The 12,116-nt window shown below is 45.7% G+C and overlaps 1 protein-coding gene across 3 annotated transcripts in view; it reads right to left on the minus strand.

Annotated features, from left to right (window-relative positions):
* The window catches only part of Mak (male germ cell associated kinase), a 47,875-nt gene that overhangs the window by 13,195 nt on the left and 22,564 nt on the right, over nucleotides 1-12,116 (minus strand). For all 3 annotated transcript variants that reach the window (XM_060372514.1, XM_021647293.2, XM_060372513.1), the window contains exons 7-11: nucleotides 10,744-10,915; nucleotides 9,691-9,858; nucleotides 7,880-8,185; nucleotides 4,985-5,154; nucleotides 2,624-2,772 (exon numbers count right to left, since the gene is read on the minus strand). In XM_060372514.1, coding sequence (XP_060228497.1) covers nucleotides 2,624-2,772; nucleotides 4,985-5,154; nucleotides 7,880-8,185; nucleotides 9,691-9,858; nucleotides 10,744-10,915 — 965 coding nt within the window. The remainder of the gene's footprint in view (nucleotides 1-2,623; nucleotides 2,773-4,984; nucleotides 5,155-7,879; nucleotides 8,186-9,690; nucleotides 9,859-10,743; nucleotides 10,916-12,116) is intronic.

The following is a 12,116-nucleotide window of genomic DNA, read 5'->3' on the forward strand; positions in this document are numbered from 1 at the left end:
CTGAGACTCTTTGGGTGCGGCTTCTGACAGTCTTAGGACAATCTTACAGCAAACTCCCCGAGCCTCTGACTCTCACAGTCTTTCCACCTCCTCTTCTACAATGTTCCCTGGGCTTTCGGTGTGAGAGTTGTGCTGCAGACACATCTATTGGGACTGGGCTCCACAACTCTTCATTTGGATTGGTTGTGGTTCCCTGTAACGCCTGCTGCAAAGAGGCATTTCCTTCACGTGGGGGGAGAGCTACGCCTATCTGTGGGGGTTAGGACAAGTATACAGTACAAGTAGAGATCCCGCTGGTTTAGAAGCGCGGGAGCTTTAGGTTCTCCTCCACAACTCCACTAGCACTGGACAGGTACTTTTCTTACAGAGTATCTCCCCTGTTGAAGATAACTTTTAATTCGAGTTCTTAAGGCAACTATTCTAATTTTGTCAGAAACAGGTTTATCCTAGAGTCGTAAATTATGAATGGATGAGCCTTGATTGAACGTTATGTGCCCACTAGGCAGAAATACAGTCAGATATGCTAATGATACATCATTACACAATGGTTTCTTGCCTCAGTGGTGTTTTAAAAAGTCAGCAAATACTGGCTGAGTATATAACCATGTCCCAGGCCGTGCACGAGGTGAAGGTGCTGAGTACGGCAGACTAGTTTCCGCTCTTTTGGCAGGGCAGCACTTATAATTCGGTGGATAATAGTAGTGCCAGACTGCTTAGAAAAATATGGTCTGGAGAAGGTCAGTAACAAGTAATTCCCTGGCCTGTGTGTGCACACTCTCTCTAAAAATCACAATAACAGCGAGACAAGCAACTTAAAGCTAAACCATGGTCACAAGCAGGATTAATGCTGTGCTTCTGGGTGAGGCATCTGTGTCAGCCAAGAACCTAAACGGAGGAAGAATTGAGAAGTGCACAGAGGCCGAGTGGTGGAGAGGGAGCAGGAAGCGGGTTCTGTGGTCATTTGTTAAAACGGATCAGAAGGGGCTGGCATGGGCCTTTCAAAGGGCACAGAGTTAACAGGCAGCAAGGGTGGATGGTGTATGGTCAGTGGGCAGAGAGAAGATTCTACTGCACAGGGTTTCCAAAGCGCTATGGAAGAGAGGTAGGGCGCGGCTGACAGACTAAGAAACTGCCAGTGGTTTTCACTACATACTTCAGACTTTATGGAGCTACCCTGGAGTAACTGAGTGCCTAAGGCTCACAGAGTGAGAGGGCAGATGATTTCGGATCCATTATGAGCAACACACACACAGAACCCTCATGGCCAAGTGCACACACTGATAGGCAGCAGGCCACACCTACAACACTTTGCGCCTCCTTTCCTGAAGGCCAGTGCAAGGGACCTAACAATCCCCGCATGACGTCAGGCTGTCTCGAAGCCAAATGAGATTCGTATGACTCTTAGAATCCCGAGGGATCTTGATCTAAGACTTTTCACTTAATGGGATTTAGGGCGAAAAAGTGGGCCCTCAATGTACTATTCTCCTAAAGAAATTCAATTATAAGAATAATTGTGGAAGCCGAGCGTGGTGGCACACGCCTTTAGTGCCAGCACTCGGGAGGCAGAGGCAGGTGGATCTCTGAGTTCAAGGCTGGCCTGACATACATCCTTAAAAGCCATGTTGGGAACTGCGTTGAGGAAAAGCATTGAGCTTCTGATTCTTTGTCAGTGGCTTACGGTCAGTCATTTCTGCCATCAGAGGCAGGTGCCCTTTCATACATGGGACAGATAGGGTTTGCTAAGCTTCAGTCATTGAAGCATTCTTTACATGTGTTTTTTTCAACAGTGTGTTCTGGAACGCCTGTTGCCTCCATGCTTTTGCTGTCGGCTTGGGATACCTGTGGTTTCGGCGCCAAGCTTTACAAAGCTGCTAGAACCTAAAGATAACAGGTGTGCTCCTTTCTAAGGCAAACTCCTCAAGGCTTCATTCCTCTCACTTTCCCAAAGGACTTCAGGGCCCCTCCCCCTATGCGTCCCGACCCCCCCGCCCTTGAATCATCAGTTCCTACATCTACAAAGGGCTCGCTTCCACCTACATGCAAACCTACTAATTCTTTGTGTTCTTTATCTTCACCAAGGCTTACCTATCAGCCAGACCCACCATTCCCCACGGCATCTACATCATACCCACGCCTACCCCTGCTGCCTCTATGTGGACACGTGCGATAACGCCTTGGCCAGCCTCTTCATCTGTTTGAGCCTCTCCCCTGTTCTTCCCAGCAGCCAGAAGGAGCTTGTAAGTAAATACAGCACATTATTTATAAAACATTTTTTTAATTGACTTGTAGTGAGGGTGCCCAAATGCTTTAATAAAACTGAGCATGTACTAAACAAACGCATAGCTTTGGTCAGGCTTTGGGGAAGCAGACTCACCACCATCATGACAACAGGCACAGCTGCCAAAGAGTCCTGCCTGGGACTCTGCTTTCTCCTTCCTGATGCCCTCTTTTCAGAGATATCAAGGTACTTTACTCTTGCCCTAGCAAAAGACTCTGATTAACATTAAACATTTTTATTGTCTTGAACCAGGGTATCAAAAAGCCCACGCTAGCCTGGAATTCCCAATCCTCCTGTTCCCATCTTCTGAATTCTGAGGTTAAATGGTAAATTTTCTCCACTCACCTGGAAGGTATCTTGATTGTTTCAGATAGTACTGCTTAGCTGTTGAAGCAGTTGACAAGTTTGTGTCAGATTTTAAGGAAACAGCTGCATGTAAACTCTTGTTTTCCCCCTTGGAGTGGCTGGAGCATGGGAGTCCTGACTCTGGAAGCCTTGAAAGTCAGCATAAAGCACCAATCAGTATGAAAAGCCGTAGTTCCCCCTCGCTTTTTTCAGTGATTCAAATGTGCTGATGCAAAACCATGAGTCCTTTCGTTGTTGGGTTTCCTAAATGATAACCTCCTCCATATCTCTGCCAGCACAGGGAGTCATTTCTGACATAAGCTAGGATGTGGCAGAACCTTGAAGGTGGTTTGTGCTCGTGTAACCTAATTTACCTCTTCTGGAAGGGCTGCAGTCATGGATTCATAATGTTGGAAGACACGGCAGCCATGGCCATTGCCATCTGCTACTGACGTCATTTCAAGAAGGTTGTTTTGGGCAGGGCTCTGCCCACTCTGGGGTGGCCCTAGGCAGCACTGTTTCATTGGGGACAGGTCACACTTCTGGCTTCTTTCCCTTCCTTCTGTTATGCTGTAGTTTCACTGCTTAATGAAAGTTCTACTCACGCTCTGTCCTCTACCCACCTCTCTCCCATGGGACTGAACTTAGGTGTTTGTACATATAAGACATTCTACCCTGAGCTCCATCCAGCCCCTTTTTCATTTGGAAAAAAAAGGTGACCCTAAGTTGCCCAGGTTTACAGTGTGTGCTACATGGAGGCTGCGTACATGTGTGTGTGTTGTTATTGTTGTTAAGATGCAGTTGTTTATTTTTAACTCACTGTGTGGGTAAGTGGTCTTGAAGTCCTGATCCCTGATCCCCTTGTTCCACTTCCCAAGTGCTGGAATTACAGGTATGTGTCATCATGCCTGTTTTTGTTTGGTTTTATTATTATTGTTGTTGTTTTTTTGGGGGGTGGGCTTTTTGTTGTTTTCTTTCCTTTTTGAGACCAGGTATCCAGTGTATTATCAGGGCTGTCTTCGAACTGTTGTTATTTTTCTTCCTCAGACTCCAGAGTACTGGGACTCCAGGTAGCCAACAAAATGTCCTAAGGTTTTCTCCTTGGCAGAAGGATGCATGAGGAGCTTAGCAGAGCCCCTGGAGCTGCCCAAGCTGGGCTCCTCACTTCCACCTCTGCTTAGCATCTCAAAAGGATATCCAAGACACAAGAGGACACACTAAGGTGGCCGGGTGGTATGGCTCCTGCCTAATGGGACTGAATGAGGTTCTTCCCAAGTTCAGGTGCTGTAGGGAAGACAATGTATGAGGCTACACTGGGAGCTAGAGACGGACCAAGAGTAGTGATCCACCCATGTGCGCCCTGGACAGTCTTTAGAGGGAATGACCCACCCACGTGTGCTCTTGACAGTTTTTTGTTTTGTTTTGTTTTGTTTGTTTGTTTGTTTTAAAGGGATCATCAGAGATATACGAATTGCAAAGAGAAGACGTCTGTACTATACAACATCAGCACTCCCTTGACTTGTGACATGGCTGTCCTTCTTACCCCACTTCTGTTCCAGAAATGAAAGCATGTTCGCCAGGTGCTCAACAACATTTGGCCCATCCTATTCAGAGCAATGCACTGATGGTGACCTAAGTCCTGAAAACGAGGAGCTGCTGGACACCAAGCTTCCAGGAGGGGTTCCAGAAATTGTTTTCAAATGTTTTGACAGGAAGGGATCTGATAATGAACCCAGAATGCCATCAGAGGGAACCATTAGCTTGGTAGGCTGTGCTCTGCATTCTACATAGAAATGTGAACTTCACGCAGATCCATGAGAGTGAGCTGGGTGTGCCTGGCATGCACCTGTGGTCCCAGGAGACACAGTGGGAGGATGACTGCGGCCTACAAGATTGAGGCCTGCCTGGGCAACATAGCTAGACTCTGCTAAAATAAATAAATACATAAATAAATAAGAAAAAAAGCCACAGGAGCAATGTAAAGGTCAAATAAGTACTTTGTCCTACACACGACCACATACCAGTAATTTATTACTGTGAGAAGTCAAGATTTTTAATTTTCCGGAGGTATGCATAAAGATTTCTAGGTTTTCTGGGTGAGGTGGCACACACTTGTGATCCCAGCACTTGGGGAGGCCGAGGCAGGCAAATAGATCTCTGTGAGTTCGAGGCCAGCCTGGTCTACGAAGCAAGTCCAAGACAGACAAGGCTACACAGTAAAACCTTATCTCGAAAAACAGCAACCCAAAAAGATTCCTGGGTTTTGTAGAAGAAAGTATTAATCTTTGTCATTGTATTTAATGGGTGAAATAAAATTGACGCACAGAAAAATACATTTCCCTGGTAAATGTGTAACCTTACCGAAATGGACACTCTTTCTTCTTGTCCTTGAAAGCACCCATGCTCGGCTTCTTGGAATGGGAGGCCCCGAAGTCGCTGTCCTCAAAGTCGTCACAGCTGTCTCCAGACTTGAAGACTGTCTGACCCCACCGTCTCCGAGCTCCCTTAAGGTTCACTGTGCTGACTTGCTTCTGTGGTAGTGGAAAAACAAAATCAAAAACAAAGTCTTGAATCATTTAAGCTTTGCACGAGCAATTTTGTCAGAGAGTAAGTTCTCAAGGATCCTTCCCTTTACAATTAGGTGTTACTTAATTGGCATGACTGGACATGTTCTGAGCAATGCATCCACAGGTAACTGCCTTCATGTGGATGTCAGAGAATGTACTCTCAGGAACCTGGACGCTCTAGCCCACAAGCGAAGCTTTTTGTTCGTAGGCCACAAATGTGTTCCGTGTGCTACTATACTTAGACAGCTGCGGGGAGATGATGGTTGCTACTTGCGTATTCAAATACACACAAATGTAGACAAGGGACTGTAAAGAGCCTGGTGGTAGGATACATGGGTGGCATGCACAAGTGCCTAGATCCAACCCAGCCTCCTGGTACTTCTTCCCCCAGGCAACCCCTTCTCCCCTCCCCCATCCGTAACTGAGAGAAAGGCAGCAAAATGAGTTCAAAATCATGAACGGGGCATGGAGGTGCTGGAAGAATGGCTCACAAGTGCACAGAGCTGGTGACGCCTGGATGGGCGGTGGCAGGAAATGACACCTGCCAACCTCCACACTGTCATTTACTTTGTCAGGAGGAAGGCTTTGCAAACCAGACAGAATGAAAAGATGACATTCAGCTGAGCTTGGGCCTTCCCCAGCTGAACCAGCCTTTAGCCTGAAGCTGACTGCCGATCCTCTCCGCGCCCTGCCGGTGAATGGAGTGACCCTGCGTGTTTGGGAAGGGTGGGAGGGGCCGTTGAAAATAGTGCCTTTAAAAACAGGACGTCAGCGTTTGCAATCCATGCCAACACTTTGTCATAGAATGAGGGCAAAAATTCCAGGAAAGGGGTGGGTCGTAGAAGCTCCCCATTTTTCACAGAGCTGTGACACACTCCATCCGGTGTGGTCGGGAGGGCATGCATGCTAGCACGGGTCACGCTGTGTCACAGGTTTTCGTGGTTCCCCTCCACAGTGCAATGTCGGAGCCCAGTGACAGTGGGTCAATACATCGTTACTAATTCAGTGAGTGAGCAGCAGATTGATGGTTCTAGAAGGTCCTAGATGCTGTCCAAGAGCATCCTGCTTTTCTGGTCATCGTGAAGGTGCAGGAGAAGAAACAGATGACTAAATAAGCCCACAGATGTCAGGATTGTTAGACCCAGGGGAGAAAGCCAGTGTTCAAGAACATGATGTTTGGGAGGCAATGTGAGGCCTTTAACTCTCTGAACCCTAGAAACGGAATCAAGTTGAAGTTCAGAGTATGTGATCTACAGAAACATTTAGTAACAAAACAGACTCAGAAGTTTTCATGGACGGAACATCCATCCCAGTTCTGGACTACGTTAGCTTTATAAAAGGAAGGGTTAGATCACTTGGTGAAGACACCCAGAGGCTGAACACAGTGCACAGCTCTTAGAAACTGCTCAATGAACATGAACTTCCTTTTTTTTTTTTTTTCATCAGCATGCACCAGCATCCAGTGGCCTGAGTGGCCTTTTGCTTTCGGAAGTGTGGAAGCCAGGCATCCTGCTTTACCCTCCCTGGTATGTACTGTCTGCCTCTAGGTCAGGCAGTTTCTTTCTGAGTAACAGGAAGGATGAGGAGGGGACACAGTGGCCTGGCAGAACAAGGGACACCTGCAGAAATTACGAGGGAGTTGGGGAACGTGTTAACCCAGAGGCAGACCATACAGGGTTGTTTTCAAATACCTGCAAAGCTGCCTTTCTAGAAGGATGATACCTTCTGTTACACACCACAGCGAGCCACACTCTCCCTTCTCCCTAATATTCAGAGCTGGATGGACACTCGTCTGGACCTTGAAGGCTATTCATTTTTTCCCAGCGAATATTAAAAATATAACCCACGGCAGGCACCTTCTTAATTCAGAAGTTACATCGATAACAAAACAGACATATTCCTGATGTCACCCTGCTTTCACCTCAGTAGAAGGGGGAAATGCTGCACAGCACAAGACACAGAAATTAGTGGCATGTTAGGGCACATTTGGCGTTAGTGGGAGATGGGGGTGGGAGGCTCACGTAAAGATGGTGAGGGTTGCTGGGGGATGGGTCAGGAATTAGAGACAATGTTTGAAAAAAAAAATCTGTGTGGGAGAGGTCCAATAGCAATAGTCAGCCCTGAAAATGTAAACCTACAGGTAACGTGGGCATCCTCCACAGCCTGTACTTATACACCTGGGAACACACACACAGACCAGTAATTAAATAAAAAGAGCCCATGCTTTTGAAAGATACTAGGGAGGGATTGGAGGAGAGGAAGGAGAAAATAATGTAATCATGTTATAGCCTCAAAAATTTAAAGACTATATTAAAATAATATTAAAAAAAACTTTCCAGTCTGTTTGTGTTCATTATCAGTGAAAAACTGTGTGCAGTTCTTAGGGAAATCCTTCATGTTTAGGATTAGTGCCTAGTTCAGAGTGCCTAGTTCCTTCTGTGAATTCTTAAAAGACCCCTGCAGCGTACAAATGCCATTCCTTTATCCTGGAGGTTTCTCCTCATCATCGAAATGCATTGCCAAACCTCATCATCTCTTGCCAAACCTCAACCAAGGAAAGCAGGGGCTTTGACCAGCAGAAGCTCCACTCACACCCCGGTGTTGGAATGGCACCAACAATCTAACGTGTGGTTCTTGGCCACTTCCTACCCAGAATGCACCAGGCTGTGCCATCCTCTTGGCTACTCACTGTGGTTTTGAGGATGCTCGGAAACATTGTCTGTGGTGGTTTCTGGTGACCCTGCGGCCTTGGAGGAGGCTGGACATCTGTGTTCTGTGGTGGCTGAATGGGCTGCAGTGGTTGGTGGCCCTGTTTTGGCTGGGGCTGTCCGGCAGGCTCATCAACTACTTTTGGCAAAGGTTTAGGATCCCGTTCACAGTAAGATGGCTTCGGCTCCAGTGGCTGCAGCTGCTTGTGGAGAGTCTGTTTTGCATCCAGGTGGTGTATGGAAGGACCCAATACCTGACCGACTTGAAAATACGGGTGTTTCAGTGCCTGGAAAAGCATGGGAATGTCATATCACATTGATGTAGCTAATCAGGATGTTTCCATGTTTAAGCTGTGTGCATCCTTAATATAGGGCAAACCACTCACTATTAAAAATGTTTTCTTGGTGGGAGTTCTGAATATTGAACCTGTGGCCTCAGACACGCTAACCATGAGCTCTACAATAACAAGGGCCAAGCACCTAAGGATCTCTGTAGGAAATACCAAGTTGGCCAATGCTGAGAGCGTGAGGCCAGAAGACAAACTTCCCAGGAGAAAGTCTGTGTTTTCTACCTGAAACACACAACTAAATCCACATGTGAACATTCCCTAGATTTTTTCTCATCCTTTAAAAAACATTTTTTTTTTTTAAATAAACTGCTAACATGTAATACTGCTATAGGCAAGGTGAACACTGAGAATTTTTCTCTGGCCAAAGCATAAATGACTCCACATGGGTTCTAGAGATTGACCTCAGGACATCAGCAAGTGCCCTAACCCACTGAGCCATCTTGCTGGACCCTCTTCTGTTGCTTTCATAGCCACAGCTTTTCCTCATCATGCTATCAAGCATTTATACATGCTGTTGGTGTTAATGGCTTAGTTTTTTTTTTGTTTTGTTTTTAGTTTTTAATTGATATGCACAAGCTCTTGTGATTTCTTCCTGTGCCAGGCTCATTGCTGTGGTGATCTGACTATCTCACAGGGCACTGCACTCCAACCCTGGCTCTCCAGTGACCTGTTCAAATATGCCCGGATTAAACTTTCCCTTTTGTAGCTGGTCTTTAGAAAACACATACGCTAAGTTTTTAAAAATGGAGGAGTGATTTTTCACGTGGAATTTATATTAAGTAATATAACAAAACTTCTCATCTTTGCTAGTTAAGCCTTTGGCAAAGGGACAGCATTTTAAAGACCAAGAGATTTGTGGAATAAAGTGTCCCAATGCTGCCCTCTTGTGGGAGTCAGACTTGAAACTCTGTTCCCTGATGTACCCAGTGAACAAGAATCCTAAGTCTCCTGTGTGCCATCTAGAATAAACATGTGCCTGACCCACAGGCCACACCCAGAATTATCATTAGCGGTTGCCTCCTTCCTGGCTGTTGGGATCACATGGTACCATCAAGCAGTGGCTCCATTTGCAGTGTCCCTTGCTATTGCTGTGTTGCCTACAGTGGGCGTTTTGGGTTTTAGCACTTATTAATCTTGATAAAACATTGGTTGATAATCGATGCCTCTGCAAAATTGCCAAACTTCACAAATTTAGAGGTTGGAGAGATGGCTCAGCGGTTAAGGGCACTGGCTGCTCTTGTGGAAGTCCTAGGTTTGGTTCCCAGCCCCCACATCGTGGCTCACAACCACCTATAGTTCTAGTCCCAGGGGAATCCAATGTCTACTGGCCTCTTAGGTCCTTTCACACATATGGTGCGTAGTCACACACACATACACATAAAGAAATAATTTTTAAAATCCCTCACAACTTTAAAAAGCCGTTACGGGGAGGGCTGCCTCACCTGGCTTGCGGTTGGTCGTTTCTTTGGATCCCAGCTCAACATCTCTGTCATAAGCTGAATAGCCTCACAACTGGCATTGGGAATGAGAGTTTTCAGGTTTATAGGAATGCACTGGGGAAAGCGGAAATTCATGGAGGATGCAAGCTGGTATCCTTCCGGCCAGTCACTCTGTTTAAGGGTATGCACAAAGAGAAAGTCGGGTTTTGTAATTAAGAAGGCATTCATGTGCAAACACTGCAATGCTGAGTCACATAAATAGGAAATACCAGAAAGGACATGGACCTGAGAGGGGTTAAATGAAGAAGTATATCTATAAAGGTCGAAATGTCAAACTCTTTCTTTCTAGTCTCAATGACATCTCGGTGACTGAATAAATAAGGGCAAAGGCTTTACAAAGAGAGGCTGCTTTCTGTGACGACCCCACTATACATCAGAGAGTACATCGTTAAAGTATTTGTGGGAAGGAAGTGATAGTCAGCCTCCTGCCTTAGCATCTTCACTTACCTGTCACCTAGAAGGCCAGTGCTGGCTTGGTCAGGTTCTACTTATGCAGTTGTATCTGTTACCTCTTAGAAGGTAAGGTCTGCCACAAAGGTAACAGCCATGGAGAGGTACTCAGAATTCAGTAGACCGAATATCATAGCAGAGATATAAGTAGAAACCAGAAAAGGCTAAAATAAGGTCTTAGAGTTCCAGGGGTTGATGAGTTGGGGGATGGGCATCACAGAGCTCTTAGCAGCCTATTTTGGAGTCATAAACATCAGTCCAAACTTAAGACTCTTCGCACACTCCGTTATGACTCTTAAGGAAAAGCAAACACCTTTCCCCTCTTTGAATCCGGCGGGATTCCGACTTCTTGCAATCCTTATTGCTCCCCAACAAAATAATAAACTTTGCAAGAAAACCATTAAAGTATAAAACTATTTGAAATTGAAAGCATCACACATCTCTACTGATGTAAGAAATAATCAGAAGTCACAAAATGAAAAACTGCACAGTAGCAAGTGAGGGGGTACCCAAAGGTCATGACCACTCGGGCACTAGAATACTTACTTTCTTGGGAGTCCCTAACACTTGGCAGATTTTAAAGATTTCATCAACTTCACTTGTCCCTGGGAAAAGCGGTCTAAATGTATATAGCTCAGCCATTATGCTTCCCACGGCCCACACATCAATGGGAGAGCTGTACACCGAAGATCTTAGCAAGACTTCAGGAGCACGATACCTGGGAAAACAGAACAGGACGGGGAAAGCTGTTTGCAGCATAATGTCACAGGTGAACTGACAGCAGGAGTCAACTGTTTGCTCATAGCTTCCAGCAAGACCCAAGGACAAAGTGCCTTTCGTGTAACAGGGACTGTGGGCGTGACACCTCGTTCCTGACCGCAGTTAGTGGGGTTCACTAGGAACGTAGAGAAAAAGGTCCGTGTGGCTTGAGGCAGGTCTTCATATGGATAACTGGGCAGGTAAATACTCCCTGAAACATTCAGAAAGATCCATGGACAAGCGTTCATGTATCCACATGTAGGTTGAGAAAGGAAAGATGGATCGATTGTACTTGAGTAGTGGACTTCCTTTTTTTTTTTTTTAATCACATTGAAAATGCCCATACTATCATTACTTTCCTAGTATAGATGATGCCATTTTTAATTTATAAGAGCAAACTCAAGTGGCAAGCCCCTGTGACAACCTCTGCCTCCCACCCTCACTGTTCAGTTTTCTTCCTGAGCCTGGCTTTTATCATTTAACATGATCTCCAGTTCAGTCCATTTTCCTAAATATGACGTAATTTCATTCTTTTATTTATTTATTTATTTATTTATATAACAGAATGAACAGATATTGTGGTTTTGCTTATTTTTCCCTCCCAACACAGGGTTTCTCTGTGTAGCCCGGCTGCCATGGAGCTCACCCTGTAGACCACGCTGGCCTTGAACTCACAGAGATCCACCTGCCTCCGCCTTCAAGTGCTTTGATTAAAGGAGTGCGCCACCACTGCCCGGCTTTCATTCTTTTTAACGGATGCCCACAGCTCCATCGTGTGCTTATAGTAGTTTCTTTCTACATTCCTCAACTTTCTCAACGTGTACTAACACTGCCTCAGACACCGCTGTGCTATGATCTGCACTATGTCAGCAAGGATGGCCCGTTAGGGTAGACAGCAAATGTCAATGAATGTTTTGTGCATGTTCATCTTCAGCTTCCCCGATAAACAGAAAAGTACCTTTTTTTAAAAATTAAAGTTATATTTTGTTTGTTTTTGAAGACTGTTCTTGATGGGCTATTTTCTTCAAAACAATTCTTTCAGAAAACATGCTTTCCTAACTTCAAGGCCACTGTTACAAAGTACCACAGCTTGAGGTGGCATATGGCCTTAATCCCAGTACTCGGGAGGCAGAGGCAGGCAGATCTCTGCGTTCGAGGCC

Source organism: Meriones unguiculatus, chromosome 19 (assembly GCF_030254825.1).
Source record: "Meriones unguiculatus strain TT.TT164.6M chromosome 19, Bangor_MerUng_6.1, whole genome shotgun sequence".
Taxonomy (NCBI): Eukaryota; Metazoa; Chordata; class Mammalia; order Rodentia; family Muridae; genus Meriones; species Meriones unguiculatus.